Source organism: Pogoniulus pusillus, chromosome 1, assembly GCF_015220805.1.
Source record: "Pogoniulus pusillus isolate bPogPus1 chromosome 1, bPogPus1.pri, whole genome shotgun sequence".
Taxonomy (NCBI): Eukaryota; Metazoa; Chordata; class Aves; order Piciformes; family Lybiidae; genus Pogoniulus; species Pogoniulus pusillus.
The window spans coordinates 1,276,765-1,293,526 of NC_087264.1; the positions used below are offsets into that span (position 1 = coordinate 1,276,765).

Consider the following 16,762-nt stretch of genomic DNA (forward strand, 5'->3'; position numbering starts at 1 on the left):
AGAGGGGATTTATGTTTTTAAACATCTGAGGGCTGGGGGTCAGGAGGCGGGGACAGGCTCTGCTCACCGTTCCCTGGGATAGGACAAGGAGCAATGGATGGGAGCTGCAGCACAGGAGGTTCCAGCTCAACACAAGGGGGAACTTCTTTCCTGTAAGAGCACTGGCACAGGCTCCCTAGAGAGACTGTGGAGTCTCCTCTAGAGACTTTCCAGGCCTGTCTGGATATGTTCCTCTGTGATCTGTGCTAGATTGTGTGGTCCTGCTCTGGCAGGGGAGTTGGACTCAATGGTCTCCTTGGTTCCTTTCCAGCCTCTAACATCCTGTGATCCCTCTCTGTCCAATAAAGAGTGGAGGTTGCCCTTGCCCCTTTTTGCCATTAATAGAAGAACATTTTTTATTCTCCTTTGCAGCAGTGGCCAGTCTAAGATCTAAATGGGCTTTTGCCTCGCTAATTTTCCTCCTACACAACCTAGGAACATACTTATTTTTTCCTGAGTTACCTCCCCAAAGGAGATATGCCCTTTTTCCCCCCCCTTAATTCCTTCAGAAGTCCCTTGGCTGTCCAGGCTGGTCATCTTCCCCATGGGCTCTGCTTTTGGCACATCAGGAGTGCCTGTTCCTGCACCTTCAAGAGTTCTTTCTTGAAGTAGGTCCAACCTTCTTGGACCCCTTTGTTTTTAAGGGCTTTTTCTCAAGGTACCCTCTAAGTTAGTTCCTTGAATAAGCCAAAGTCTGCCCTGCAGAAGTCTGATGTGGATGTTCTGTTGATGTCCCTCCTGACTTTGTTCCAGTTGGAAACTTTATTATTTCATGGCCACTGTACCCTAGACAGCCTCCAACTGCCACCTCGCCCACCAGCCCCTCTCTGTTTGTAAACAGCAGGTCGAGCAGAGCCTCACCCCTCGCAGGTTGGCACATCAGCTGTGTCAAGAAGCTGTCCTCCAGACACTCTAAAAACCTTCCAGACTGCCTCCTCTCTGCTGTGTCAAGTTCCCAGCGTGTATCTGGCAGGTTAAATGGCCTACAAGAACAAAGGCTGGCCATCTTTGACTAGTGTCCCTTTTCACTCCCAGGAGCCTCTGGCAGTGACTGCCTGAGCTCCCCTTCCAGCTTCTCCAGAACTAACTACGTATCTCCTCTTCCCTGTATCATCCTTGACCTTGAAGGTATTTTCCAACCTTTGTGATTCTGTGATCCTCAAAGATCCTGCCAAGTAAAGGGATCTCCTTAGCAAACTCCCTCTAGCCCTAGGTGAGCCACCCACCCCCACACCTGGACTAGATGGCACCAGTGGCACATGGAATGCAGGTGCTTTGCAGGTTTGTGCTGCTGCACAGAGCTTTTCCATTCCCTTCTCTGGTTCTGACTTTATTGACCACTCAACTGCCCTTTCCACATAACAGTTACAAGTCAATGACCTTTCCTGAATGAAAGCAGCTGCTCGTCACTTCATAGCCCTCCACCGCCTTGCAGCCAGCTTTTGTTTTTACTGCCTCAGAGAGCTAGCAGTACCAGTAAATCACCTCCTCATTTTCCAGTTAAGTGTACTGTGAACAAGAGAGAATAGCACAGGGCTCCCTGGGTGACCTTCCCCTTCACTGTGGGAACAGAAGAAACGGCAATGAGGGAAAAGTGCTTGAGTCAAATCAATCTATTAGTCTCTTGAGCAGGAAAGAGATGATCCAAGGGCTGCAAGAAAGAAAAGGTACAACTAAGCTCCTTTGACTCCTTGAAGCTCTTGGTTCTCCTTGCTAACTACTCCCAATACCATTCAGTCAGCACCTGCGCTCTGTATTGCATTTCACAGCTGCAGCTTGCGGCAGTAACCCTGCCTCTGTGGGAGAGGTGCGAGTGGCACTTCAGAAGGAAATGGAGAGCCCATGCTGTCTGGCAGCTCACACCGAGTTGTGTGACACAAAGGTGCAAAGCAGCAGAGGAGGACAGCAGTTGTCCCATAGCACTCCATCAGCTGCTGTCCTTTCCTCCCCCCTCCTGCCACCCTTCACAACACAGGGTAAGAGGAGTTATTTAAGGTAGAACAGCAAGTGGAGCACATTCACGTTTGATCTATGCTACATGTCCAAAGCAAACTCCAGGAAGCTGAGGATAAAGGTCAGATCCTGCATTCATGGTTTCCCATGCTGGATGTGGGACTCTGAAATTAACACAAGGCAAGAGAACCTCTTAAACGTTTTATTTAAACCAATACAAGCACCATGCTTAGCAAAAAAGATTTGGTTTAAACATGCAACGTGAACTAGCTGAGACAAACAGTATGTGGAAGTTGTACTGGTTTCTCATGTTTTCATGGAATTGCCAAATTCTGGAAACTCTCTAGGAACCTCTCACCACCCCCAGCACTGGCACCAGCCCCGACAGCTCACAGTGTGCCAGTCACATCCAGTCTGGATCAACCACAAAAACAAGTTTCACCAGGCCCCATCTCATGTCCCACCACACCTCTATCTCACAGTGTGCAAGACAGAGGTATTCCAAAAAATACATGGCAGGACATTACACTGAAGCAGGGTACTGAAGCCCCTTGCTTCTGGGTGTTTGATGCACACCCCTGTCAGCAATCTAGCATGGATTCTGGACTGGCTATTTTACAGTTAGAAGTTACAAAAATGGAATCTTGGTACAAAAACGCACGAGATGCTCCTCTGGAGAAGTGAAAAGGTGTCAACACCTGCATTATTGCCTCCTTTGATACATCAGACAGCATTCATGATACCAGAAACAGGCTTAAACCATCAAATATCAGCATTTAATCTTTGTTAAAAATACTCAGAACAATACAAGTCCATTTTCTGGGCTGACATGCAAACTCAGGCTTACCAGCAACTAACAGGATTACAAGAGTTGTACCCCAGCCATCTAGTCAATATTTAAAGCAAACCAGATTAGTTGTGGCAGAAGTCTCCCTTTGAGAGACCTTTAACTCCAGGCTGAGGATTTTATGGCCACCTTACTAACTCCTGAGAAATAGGAGGTCACAATGGAGAACGCTGACTCTCAGACCTTAGCTACGAAGGCTCCCGTAGGCATCATCAGTTAATTCATGTTGTCCTTTAGGTTGAACCCTCTTTAGAGACCTGAATATTCCAGCCAAATGCATGATGACAGATGGGCAACTCGCTAGGAAAGCACAGTCAGAACACACTGGCCTTCTGAACATGGACACATCTGCCTCCCTCTGATCTTAAGGGGGAAGCAGTACGGAAATACAGCTCTAAAGATGGGGAAAGTATGTTATGAAAACAAGTCTTATCTGAGCAGGAAAAGATCTGGACATCATTAATGGCTTTGTTTAATCAAGTATTAGCACTGCCTGCATCTCAAGAGCCTAGGACAGCAACAGTTGTATTGAAACATTGCATTAAGACAAGGAAACCACAAACAAGCCTCAAACAGCAAACATCCTCTACACTCTCATTCTCTGAGTACCTGCAGCTGCTTCCTCACTTCCACAGCTTCGACAGTGGAAGGAGGTGCAGCTACCCAGTGAGGCTGTTTGAAGAATAATACTGGTGGGCTGAGCAGCATCAGCATTGCCTCTCACAAGAAAGTGGTCTTTAACACTCTGATCAGGGTTTGTTTGCTATTCTACAAGACTTGAGGGGCAGCACCCAAGGCAGAAAGTCTTTAAGTGGAGGCAACAAGAACACTGAAGTGCAAGGAACTTTCTTTCAGACTGAAAATGCAGCCATAAGTAGCAGTATTTTCTTGGCAGAAGGTGGAGCAATCCAGAGACAAAGAATCAAATTCAAATCTTCTGACTGCAGCAACTCCTCCCCTCTCCTCCCAGTACACAGGCCCCTTCCACAGCGGTTTTTCTCAAACCCTGTGCAAGCAGCAGTTGGATGCTGGCAGCCCACCAGTGCACAAGGTACAATGACAAAGATTATTAATCCAGTTTTCCCCACTGCAGACCATGCTGAACATTACAAGCAGCAGCCTCCCTCTCGCCCACGCTGCACTTGGACTGCCTTACCATCAGCAGAGTGCCAACAAAACAAGACCTTCGCTGTTTTACGACTGAAACTTGTAACAACATCATTCTTCAAGCCGAACATGTATACAATGTTTGTCATAGAAGACACTGTTTTTATTGATCTGTAATACAGAACGATCAAGCAACAGTTTCATAACCAACCTTGTTTTGGCCAGGGGGATGAGATTGTTTTTCCAGCTCACTACATCAACACAGACATTAATTTTCATTACAAGCATTTCTTTCCCACACTGAGAGATCAATTTAATTGGATCATTCTACCACGTACTTTGAAAAGCTCTGCTCAAGTCAGATTTGTACACAAATAAATGAGCAGTAACATCAAACCCAGAAGAGATTTACCAACACTGAGGACCTTTACAAATGAATTCCTGGTGGTCATAGAGGAATTAGTGTTTTAACACTAACACAACATATGCTTACAAATGAAGAATAAACCTCCTTTCAGCAAAAGGTTTCACAGCATGAAATACTGGCCTCCAAATTGAACACTGCATTCCTCCTCACCCCACAGATTTGTTAGGGCAGCTGCACTTTAAGGTATGTTATCAACAGGAAGCTGCTCTTCCGCAGATACTCACTCAGGAGCACAACAAACACTCATGAGCAAGATAGTGAGATACTGTCACGAGTCCTCCTTTTGCCACTGCATGGGCTGAGCACATCCCGTATCAGACAACTACTCTATTTAATATAAAACAGACCTGTAAAAAGACTGGTCCTTTATAAAAGTTAAATACTATTTTCACATTAGAATATTTGCTGTTTCAAAGAGATGAACCGTAAGTAAACAAAAAAAAAAACCCAATTCAAATCATCACTTACCAAAAGCTTTTATCTGGAATGTCATTTTGCCCAACAAGCAGTTATAAGAAAGTTAAAGAGACTGTAATTAAAAGTACTCAAAAGCTACGTGTGGCCAACTTGTGTAACAAAAGAGATATAAATCATTCATCCTCCTGAAAAGCTTTAACCTCCCAACTCCTGTAAACGGAGCAGATGACTGGAATTTCAAAGGAAATGAGCTTAGCCTTTTTTGTTTCAAACAGATGTCAACTGCAACACCAGGCACTAGGGAAAAAAATGTTGCTTGGATCCTTTAACAAAGTTTATACCAAATTTGTAATAAGTGGCAGTGTAAAATTCTCAAGTCACTTTAAAGCTAACAAATTAAAGGCACAGAGTATTAACAGGTGTTCGTGTAACAAGATGTGAGAAAGAGGTAAACTTCTTAACAGTGTAATAAGTTATATACGCAGGAGTTCTGGTGTGAGAGTCACCAGAGTTGTAACTCAGCCCTTAGTTATCACCTAGTTCCTGTAGCATGAGAACTGGACAGTCAAAGCTTTGCCCTGAAATGGAGCAAGATTGACTCCGTCAACCGAGGAATTACTGGAATGGCAAAAATTAGTTCTAAGAATTTGAGAGAAGTTCACATGGACTCAAGGGGAAGGTAAATGGATTTGGTTTCTGTAATACTAAATGCTTCCAGAGAATAGTTTCCAAGAAATGGAGAAGACATTAAGTCGAGAGGTCTGAGAAGTGAGTGACAGTACACGGTTTCTGCATATAAATAGCTAGGAGGTGTCGTACGGAGGCATCTGTAGCTCAGAGAAAGTTAGCATCAGCTTCCAAATTACCTTTGCAGAGAGTTACAAATCCAGAACTGGTTTAGTTATACAAATATTAGTCACGAGAGTGCAAAAGGAGTCCCTGCAGAGGAGTATTCCCTTTTAACAGGTACAAATAAGGAAACACCTGCAAAGATTTGTTACTTCGAGAAGACAGACCTGCTATTCTTTGCACAAACTCCGCACAAGAGAGAGACTGCAGGAGACAGAAGTAAATACAGTGCCTTTTGTAGATCTAAGTATTCATGTCTGGTTCCAGTATGATCAGGATGGTACATAAATACTTATTGCAGAGGTGTTCTTAATGGAAGAAGCCCAGTTTCTCCCGCAGCCATTCTTCGGTTAGGTCTTCTGTATTCCTTATTTCAAATACCTAAACGAAATGGCACATTCTTGAAGTGATGGCACTTGGCAGGGGCAAGCACACAGTGCAACCAATGCCTTTCCACACAAGCTCAGCCAGAAAGAAAAGCCAGCAACAAGCCTAAAGCAGGTGTGTTCTTGAAAGGTTTAATACTCTAAAGGCACAGCAGTGAGAATACACAAGTGGCAAGGAGTATTAGTAGCTTGGACAAGAATCCCATCATTCCTATTTCTAGACTACATTCTTATCCTTTAATACCTCTGAGTACAGGTGCCACCTTTCAAAGGTACTCTGAAGTGGCACCACCTCACATGTATTATCTCTACAGGAAGATTGTCTGAATATAAATTATTTTCTGTGCTGAATTAAGCCCAAAGTTCAGGAATTTTGCTTAGAAAAAAATAATTACAAATTAATTTCTCTGCCACATTAAGCCCAAAGCTTAAGAATTTTGCTCAGTCCAAGACAGTGATTTCTTCTGGGAACTGAAATAAATCCATAGTATCCAGAAGCACACTGTTTTCCCTGTGAGAAACAAACCTGGGATACCTCAAAATAGAAAATATGCAATAAAAAAATTAAATCACCAAAACCCACCGGCCCAAAGCTTTGTGGAAGTCTTCAAGAAACCTTTAACATGGATTTGGAAGAGCAAAACAAGACCAAAGGCACCAGTATACTCTTGATGTTCCATTTGGGCAAGTAACCAGTTTGGGTTTTTCCTTAATGCTCTTGAGGAGGAGAAAAGTCAATTCCATACTGCTCATACTGCTGCCTTGAATCTTTGAGGTACCACCAAATGGATTATCTTTTCAGAAGAGCCAAAGATGTCAATTTTACAAATCTCTAGGCCTCCAAAGGTGTTGTTGAAAAAGCCACATCAACATGGTATCTGTTCTCTCCCCTCTAGTGGTACAGAGGACAGAGCTGGCAAAAGCATGCTCAGGCCAACAGAACAGATGAGATTTTGTAAGACTCAAAACAAGCTTCTTAGTGGACCTGCTGTTTCCACTGAACTTCCTATTTGTTCCTGGTCTCAACCACTTCACCATTACACTCTTCAGGAATAATTCAAGTTTTATTATCTTCCTCATTTCCCACCTCTGCTGGAGCAGGCTCTGGCCACTGCTTCTTGTATTTAGACAGTGATCCACTACTATCAGTACTGACTTAATTTAAGTAAAAGAGAGAACAAATCAGTGTAACAGAAGGCAAGCTAACATTCAAGTCACTGAAAGAGGACTCAGTTGAGTCACATGCAGAAATCACACCAGAAAGGTCACAGCACAAGCTAAAACCAAACATGGCTCAGTGAGTGGCAAGAATAAAGCACAGCTGAAGAACAAGCAAGCAATCCAAACTGGAGACAGGCTGTCTTCCCCAGCTTCAGAAGGAAGATGATCATGGACCTCTATGCCCATTCCCAGGCTTTCATTCAAAAGCCTTTCAGGTTGAATTACTTCCACTTGACAGGTGATTGCAATTCCCATGGAAGTTGTGCCCAGGCTTTCATCAACTCTTCCTTCTAATTGACTAAAAACTGCCTTCTTCCTCATAGAATTCTTGTTTTCTATTTAAGACACTTTCGGGCCTCCAACATACCTCAGGTTTCAACATACCTAAAAGCAGACTTCCTAAGTCTGTACTGATCTTAACTCCTGCTCCCCTCCTATTAGTCCACCATGCATTTTTACTGAGATGTTAAACTTGAGCTAAGGAAGATAAAAATGGAACAGTGTTGGTGGGGAATGGTGGAGTCATTTCACATTGCATGAAAAACCTGAAGTGACCACTGACTATTTAGCTTCCATGGTTGAAACTATAGCTTTAAGAGATCTAGGTGCCAGCTAAGCAAAGATCTCAAGGACCTCCAACATTATACTTCAGTGGCTTTTAAAAACTAAAATATGTATCTCTATCTAGGCCTAGTGAAAGCAGAAATTTCTTCAGTCCTCCTAAGCCAGAACCTGTTTGCTAGAATTCATTCTCACAATGCTCTTCTTGCCATAGGTTCAAGCAAGAAACAAAACCGCTTCTGCAGCCTGCATTTAAGGGGGAAAGTGATTTGAACTAGTCAGTAATACCTTAGTGAGTTCAGCTGTCTGTACAAGCTTATTCTTGCTTCCAGCATACATCATCTGCTGTTCTGGTTTACATCCTGTAGTTGTGTGGGGGGAAAAAAGAAGAGGGTTTGTTTAGTCATTTGGACGGCACCACTTGAAAATACTCTCTTTTTAAAGAATCCAAAAGGAGAGCTGAAGAAAAACAACCTGTTTCTTTATACACATTATCACCCTTGCTCTTTTCTATCGAGTACTGGAAAACCCTTTCCAAAAACAACAGGCAGGCTGAATTGGTGGTCTTGACATGTGTCTATATTGCTGCTTAGAGCTAACATCAAACACTGCAGGAGTCAAACTTGATTCAACTGCCAACACAGCAGTACCTCCTGCCACTACAGCAGCGTGCTGAGGACACCACAGGCAATTCTTCACCCTCATGTTATTTCTAGAAGATTCCCATGTTCTTGCTAGTTACACTTAGATCTGTATAGCATATACCTTTGAGCTAGAATCAAACTGAGAACAAACCAAGTCAGCTTGAGTTTGTTGTTCTTTCTTTGTTCCTTCTCCTAACCTCTCCCCAAATACAGTAAGCAAATTGGTAGCTCAGAATAACTCCCCTCTCCCTAAACACCAAGCTGCTTCAGTCACAGTTAACCAGTGTTTAAGGCCCTAACTAAAGGTTGTCTCCAACTCCAGTATCAGTCTAACCACTAACCTATGTTTGCAGGATTTCTCAGAAAACCTCAGAGAAAACAAGAAGTTTTCTTTAGAAATTGCTTGTTCAGAAGTTTCTAGACATGAGTGCATTTTTAATATTGCCACTCATAAAGAACATGGTCTCAGCTCTTCCCCTGTGATGTACAAAGCTGCCTGCTTTGCTATTTCAAGGTCTTCCAGGAAGTTTCTCACTACTGTTCTAACTCACAAAATAGCAATCTTTCAGAAGAGGCCCATCATCCAGAACATTCACACACAGATTCTGAGGTAATGACACAAGAATATGCTCACCAACTGCTAAACTCTTTCACCTACCTTCACCCTGAGTAAGAAAGGGTAAAACAATAAAGTTTATCTTCTTCTAGAGAATAACAGGAACAATCCAGTAATACCAGCAAGCTACCCTAGTACAATTCAGAGCACAGATGGAAGCCACAGGAGCAATTCAGCTCTGCAAGTCTACATCAAGCCACAGGTTACCTGACTTCTCTTAAACTTACACAGCTCCCTGCACAAGTATGCTTACACTGAGGGTTGCTGTGACAAGTAGAGGAAGCTACTGCTCTGGAGAAACTTGGGATCATCTACCATTAGTCTTTGTGCCTGAACGTAGCTTCTTCACCCAGCACTTCTACTGCCCACATCTGGGATATAGAGCTCTCTTTCCTTCCTTTTCACCTACAGATGTGACAGACCTTTAGACCATCACAGCACTGCCTGTTGCTGCCCATCAGTGTTGGAAAACCTACCTCCTGAGTCTCATCCTAAGTTTTTCACAGGGTTTCTCTCATGGATAGACATGGCTTTTCATGTTCTTCACAGGAGGAATTTCTTTCTACTTACTGACATCTGAATACAACAATTCATCAGAGGTGGTGTCTGCCAGCCCTCTCCTCACTTATTTCCTGAGTCTTCTCTGGTCATATTTTGAGTATTCCACATGATTTGAGAAAAGTGTGACAGGAAACATGTTAGGGTAAGTCTACACAAACAGACTCCTTTCCTTTACAGGAAGGTGCTGCTATGCACACCACTGAGACAGCACTTTAGAAAGACACCTTTTGGCCAGCTCTGCAGGAAACAAACACTTCCATTCAGCCTTCGGGATCTATGATAGATTCTTTGCTCCTAAGTACCCTAAATGAGAGCCCAAAGGCAGTGAAAATCTCCAGCAACTAAGGGAACCTGGGCAGAGGGAAGAGTTGACAGGATGGGGCTAACACTACAGGCTTCTGCCAAACAAGGTCTGTGGATAACCCCATGGGTTTCACAGTGCCTTGCATGCAGCGGTCTCCTGGGATGCATTAAGCAGCATGTGGCAAGCAGGTGGAGGGAGGGTCTCCTTCCCCTCCAGTTTGCCCTAGTGAGTAATCGGTCCAGTTCTGGGCTCCTCAGTTCACGAGAGACAAATAACTACTGGAGAGAGTCCAGTAGAGTCTACAAAGATGTTGAGGGGCATGAAGCACCTGTGAGGAAAAGCTGAGAGACCTGGGTCTGTTTAGCCTACCAAAAAGGAGGCTGAGATTTCCTCCAAACTTATCTAAATGGCAGGGGACAAGAAGATGAGGCCAAACTCTTTTCAGTGGTGCCCAGTCACAGGGCAAGGGGCAACAAGCACAAACTGTAACCAGGAGGTTCCACCTAAACATGAGGAATAAACTTCTGTGCTATGAGTGTGCCAGAGCACTGGACAAGACTGCCCAGAGAAGTCATGGAGTCTCCTTTGGAGGGATTCAAAACCCTCCTAACAACCTGCTCTGGGTGACCCTGCTTTGGCAGGAAGGTTTGACTATGAGATCACCAGGTCCCTTCCAACCCCACCAGTCTGTGATGCTGCACTTGCAGCAGCGGCATAAGCCAATCCAACCTTAAGCATGTGAACCACTACCAGAGCATTAAGCTGTGATTGTATCTTCCATAGCAAAGAACATTCCGCTATTAACAGCACATAGCAGCCACCATTCACAATGTTCACTCACCAACTGGACTGGAGAAGATAAAACACAATGGGTAAGAAACTCTTCCATCATCATGCTGATATTTGTAACTATACACAATAAATGTTTTTTTCTGAAGTTAAAGAAAATAAAACATGAAATCTCTTATTAGGATATAATCCTGCTATGACCAGAACTTGATACAGGCAAGACAAGCAAGTTTGGCATTCTAGTGAGGTTTTAAACTTGGCAAATAGTCTGTTCTCTCCTGGTTTCACTTCTATATCTGACTTTCAGAACTGACCCCACTTGTCTTTACCAACTTCTACCACACCAGCATGTGAGGGCTGTTTCACATCAGAGCCGAAAATCATCCTCTCATCACAAATATTCCTCTCCCAGCTTTGTAACTGGATTTTACACACCCACCAACATGTTTCTGGCTTCATGAAAGACAAATTCTCTCATTGCAGACTGAACACCTTGTGGTTCCAGGTGTTTTGCTGCACTTGAACTGAAGTTTTTGCTAGGACTCCAGCTTCAGAGGCTCCCATTGCACTATGGTCATGAAAGGAAAAGATTCAGAATGGCACATGGAATGGTGCCAGTCAGCTCTTGAAGGCAATGGAGGCAAGTACTTTCTTCACTTGCAATTTAAGCACTTCTCTTATTTCGTCTAGTTAGGGATTAATTTATTTGTCCCTCTGGTTTTTGTTTGTTTTGTTTAGGTTTTTTTAAATACAAGAATTCTTCCACAGATCACGTGCCTTCAGCACTCCTAAAATCACTAACCACAGCAAAACAGCAAAGACCACTCACTGAGAAAGCACCAAACCTGAGTTACACAGGCACTTCTCTGTACTTGGAAGAAACCACATATAAAACTGGTGTGTATTACTCACTAACGGCAGCGTGGCTTCGCTTTACTTCCCCAAACAATACAGTCTAAAAGGAAATAAAACCTTGGGAAAGGTTTAAATGTGTCACTTTCAGCACATGAGAGAAATGGTCATTGCATCACAACACCTGATCCCTGGATTATCTCACAAGTGAAGTGTCAGTGAAGTTGCTCTACAGGCAAGCATTGGCCTAAAAAGGTGAAGTCCAGCTCCGAACATTTTGAACAGCTTCCAGGAGTGAGTAACACCAAATAATAGCAGCATAAGAAGGATATCGAGGTTGTCTCTCAGGCAGCTCGTCTTTTAGCTCATCAGGAGAAATACCCTGGTGACATTAAACACAAGCAATAGTTGAATAAATGCTCTTGCACTCACAGGTGATATTATGAAGGCTAAAGCAGAGTAAGAATGCAGTGAAGCAGCTCTAAGCTAGATGGACATCTGCGCTTGAACCAGTAACACTCTCGCTCAAATCACTAGAGCAGTCCAGGAAAGCTTGTGTGCTAATAGATTCCTGTGGCTCAACACAGAACTAATGTCAGTGTGAATAATCATCCCTATTTTAGGCATATAACAAGTTCAGAAAACATGTTTGGCTCTGGTTGGATATGCTGGCAACTCCTGTGCTTTTCTAACTCCGGTGTTACACAGAAATAAGCACACACCAAAGAGCATCTGTTAAATACAGCTACATAAATGATGCTTTGGGAAAAAAATACAATACAACAAAAATCAGTTATCTTCCTTGAGCTAGCAAAAAAAGAGGCCTCATTCCAGTATTCCATTAACTTCCACATTCTAGGGAATAAGGGCTGAGGCTAATGCTCAAATCCCTGGGAAGGATTTAATTTTGCCCTGTGTACCATTAAGAAACATTACATGCTGGGTTGACCTTATTATGCCACCTATCAAATTTAGAGTCTACAGATTAGAAATCCCAGTTTCTAATTGATGGCAGATCAGATGCAAGTCAAATGTTTGGATCTACATTGAAACCTCCTTAAAAAGCCAGCAGGTGCCAAAGATGCTTTTTACAGTTGTAACAGTTTTCAAAACCCCTTCTTTTTGTGTGCAATTAGGCAGCTCAATTGCTACTGCATAGTTCCACTATTAATAGTGCTGTGCTTTACATGCAGTGACCATGCATTTCAATAAGCTCATGACCCAAATTAGATTAAGAGTTTGATAACAATTTGAAACTAAGCAGTACCTTAGAAACAACAATACATTGCAGGCTGAAGATACTCTTATTTACAATGCATTTAACAAACCTCATGCTCCTCATCCAGCACCACCAACTGCTTATCCTTGTCGATTTTCACTGCAAATCAAAATAAAACAGAGATCAGTGCTTTTCCTAATCAGTTTATACAACCCATGCAGGAAGCTTTTCAACATTCCCTCGCAAGCATACTCCTTGTGTTTCCATTCTGCTTTCTTCATGACTCCACAGAAGTCAAGAGCAGTGCACAGTCTAAGTGCTGTTCATTTCAAAACACTCATTCAGACAGATCCTGATTCAGACAGAAATGTCAAACTCCTCTACTTAAATGCTGTAAAATTTAGAAACTCAAAAAGACTGCACTGTGACATTTTTTACCCTCATTTTACAAACAGTAGTAGACTGAGCTTCAACTGAGCATTAACACTAAGAGCTGATGCAATCTCGTACCATAAGAGCAGCTGCTCTACCGTTAAAGTTACAGGCAGAATTGAAATTACTGAAGTTCATAAAGGAAAAAGCCTCTTGGCTCACATTTACCTGTTACAGCAGCAACATTATGTGGGAAGGAAAAAAGGAGAAAGGATTTTCTGCAAGACTTTGCAATTTCTGTCAGACATTTTCAACTTACTAATAATGGCAGCATTGTTGGTTTCTTTGCGAAACCGGAATTTTCTCAGTTTCTCCACCAAGTCTTCAGCAACATCACAAACCACCAGAGATTCACTCTACGAAAAGGAAATGGCAGAGGGGAGGGAAAGATAAATCTTTCTAGTAAACCAGAAAAAAAACCAAACCTCACATCATGCATACGTGAGCATAAATCCCACTGAAGGGGAACTGCACTTGACTTGTCCAGTGTTTTAAAACACACACATAAACCAGGACAACCAGAGATGGAAGCACAAGCACACAGCAACACTTAGCTGCTTTCATATCCCACTCAAAGCCACAGAGTTTGAATCCTTTATTAGCTATTCCTGAAGTGGGGTTAATCTCATAGCTCGTCAAAATAAACAAGTTTTAAGTTCATTTGCCAAGACGAGTCCTGAAATAAGGAAGCCCCTAAAAGTAGCTAAAATAAGCATTAAATAAGAGCTACTATTAGTATTTCAGAAGAACACAGACAATAAAGATTTACCCACACAATAATGAACTTTGAGATTTACACACAGAGAAAGCATTTCAGCCCTTTTAATCCAAAATCAGGCACAATTTTCCTCCATGTGCTTTTATGTCATTAGCTCCAAGTTTTCAGAACCATCCAGATAACACAGCAGTCGTTACACTGAAGATGGGGAAGGAAATTCTGATTTCACAAGCAACCAGGCAGGTTATCTTCCATGACATCAGCAATTTTTAAGCTGTACCAAGCCAACCACTGCCATTTCCTGAGCAACATTTTACCCACACCACGTCTATCACTACAGTGAGGAGCTGCACGCAACTAGACCAACCCAAGTTTTTCAACACCTCCAGCTTTCCCCTGCTACTGTATCTATACATTTCCAAGGCACTGTGCCAAAACAATTGCATTTCAAGACTTTCAAACATTGTTCAAATAGCTAAGGTCTATTATCACAAGGCCTATTACAGAGCAGCTTCACTCACACAAATCACAGCTTACAAACAAGAAGTTACTGTTCTTATACCTTGAGTTCTGTCTCCTTATGTTCGACAACAGCTTGTTTGTGAGATTTCCCTCAAAAATCTCTTTCCTCACTTTCAAAATCACCTTTCAAACTCTCTATGTTTGTATTACTCCTAAAGAGATTTCCACCTCAACCTAATTCTGGCACAAAGTCTTGTGCCTCTGCTTCCTTTGAACAGCTGGAGAGGAAATCATGCTCTACTCTGACAGAACAGGTCAGGCACTGTGTGTGCAGCCTTCAGTATTTTGTTTGCTTCCCCTAAAGATTGTTCTTGGCTCCCTCTGATCCACAAATGTCATTAACACCCACTCTCTCTATTTCAGGAGGTCCCTACCAGGATTCAAAGCTGCAGATATAGCCTGTGTGAAATGCTGTTTTCTGGGGGAAGCATTTCTGCCAGTTCTCTGGACTCTGCACTTTCCTAATGTCCTTCAGCAGGCACTGCAGGGTGAGCAGTGCTCTCGCTCATGCCTGTGCAGCCTCGCAAACACAAGTCCTTAAAAGCAGCAGAAGACTGGCTGAAAAGCACATGGTGGCATCACATTCAGATTGTTTGTTGGGGCTAAACAGGCTCACCAGTGCTTAGTTTCATAAGAAGCTAAAGAGAGTCAAAGCAGGAGACAGAAGGACTGCACAGACAGGGGCACACTTGCCAAGCAGCGCAGTGAGGGACGGTGCTGCTGTTGGTTAACCTCAGCTACCGGCATTACACTTCCAGGATTTTCAGCAACCGATGTAGCCACCCGCTAGCGGAGCAGGTCACCGGTTCCTTCCCAAACAGTGGCTTCCTCGCTCTCCCCTCAGCCCACCAGTACCCAGCACAAAAACAAACGAGGAAGATCCTCCTGCCGGCGAGGCAGGCGAGCACAGCACGACAAGAAACTCCACCAGGGAAGGACCAAAGAAGCTTCTCCTGGCAGCACCCTCCCGGCAGCACCCTCAGTCCGAAGGGCACCGGCTCCCTCTGGGGCGCCACCCGCTCTGACTCCTCCGAAAGCACCTGCTCTCCCGCACAACTTCCTCCGCGGCAGGCTGTGCGGGGACAACGGCCTCACACCGCTCCTCCCGCCTCAGCGAGACCCGAAAGGTGGACAGCCCCTCCCCTTGTCCCGGCTGAGCTCCCTGAGGTCCCTCCGGCAGCGTAAACTCCCCTCACCATCTTGCCCGCGCCAACACCGGTAACCGCCGGTCGCTGCCGCCGGGCGCCGCCGCCGCCTCCTCCCGACTGGGGCGCACTGCCCACTGCGCCTGTGCGGCGTAGGCTCCGTCAGCTCCCCCCGCCCCTCCCGGCCAATCGGCACGGCCGCCCCAGCCGGGCGGGGGGTGTCTCCCGCCTACGGGTACCAGGAAGGTCCAAGGGACCTCTCGCTGTTCCCGGGCGCGGCCCGAGGCGCCGCAGGAGAGAGGGAAGGGGCGCGTGCCCCGCGCACACGCAGCGCCCCCGCCCCGGGGCCTCCCGCCCCGCCGAGCCCCGCCCCGCTGCCATGGAGACAGGCACCGCCCCCGCGGAGTCACGGCAACGGGCGCGGGGCGGGCCGTGTGCAAGCGGCGCTGCAGCGGCTGGTGCCTGCCGACCGCGGGAGTCTTTCTTAGCGGTTAATGTGCCTTGGCCATGCCGAGCAGAGGCATTGCCACTGACACAGAGTTGTCTGTAGCTTAACTTTTCGGTGCTCGCACCTGCAGGTGGCTTTGTCGGCACAAAGACGCCAGAATCACTGAGCCCAGCAACACCGGGCCAGAGATAACAGGATGTGTGGAGCACTGCTTTTGGGACAGGAGGTCCCTGTCTAGTAACCAAAGCAAAAGGGTTGTGGCCTTGGGCCAGTTAGAGCCAATTTATGCTTTGGCAATTGGCCACTGGATGCAAAGAGCATCTGCAGGGCCAAGGTTTACTACAGGACACTCTAAAGAAGGCAATAATTTGTCACTAGAGACCACCACAGTGGTTCTGGGCCACTTAATGCAAGAGAGATGTGGAGGTGCTGGAAGGTGTTTGGAGAAGGGCAGCAAGGCTGGGGAGGGGCCTGGAGCACAGCCCTGTGAGGAGAGGCTGAGGGAGCTGGGGGGGTGCAGCCTGCAGCAGAGGAGGCTCAGGGCAGAGCTCATTGCTGCCTGCAGCTGCCTGAAGCTGAATATTCTAGCCTGCTTCAAACTAGCACAGGAGGCTGTAGCCAGGTGGGGTTGGGCTCTGCTGCCAGGCAAGCAGCAATAGAAGAAAGGGACAGAGTCTGGAGTTGTGCCAGGGCAGGTCTAGGCTG

At 45.0% G+C, this 16,762-nt stretch overlaps 1 protein-coding gene across 3 annotated transcripts; it reads right to left on the reverse strand.

Annotated features, from left to right (window-relative positions):
* Positions 1–2,178: 2,178 nt before the first annotated feature.
* Positions 2,179–15,954, reverse strand: GMFB (glia maturation factor beta). Of its 3 annotated transcripts, none has more exons than XM_064145469.1 (7): positions 15,661–15,954; positions 13,484–13,580; positions 12,902–12,951; positions 11,904–11,955; positions 10,774–10,854; positions 8,096–8,169; positions 2,179–6,020 (listed from the first exon to the last, which is right to left on the reverse strand). In XM_064145469.1, exons 1-7 carry the CDS (start codon positions 15,661–15,663, stop codon positions 5,949–5,951), a joined length of 429 nt encoding a protein of 142 aa, XP_064001539.1. In that variant the 5' UTR covers positions 15,664–15,954; the 3' UTR covers positions 2,179–5,948. The 3 variants fall into 3 exon arrangements, with proteins under 3 accessions (XP_064001539.1, XP_064001679.1, XP_064001622.1); XM_064145609.1 differs by lacking the exon at positions 15,661–15,954 and adding an exon at positions 14,505–15,356; XM_064145552.1 differs by lacking the exons at positions 13,484–13,580; positions 15,661–15,954 and having other exon boundaries at positions 12,841–12,924.
* Positions 15,955–16,762: the final 808 nt, after the last annotated feature.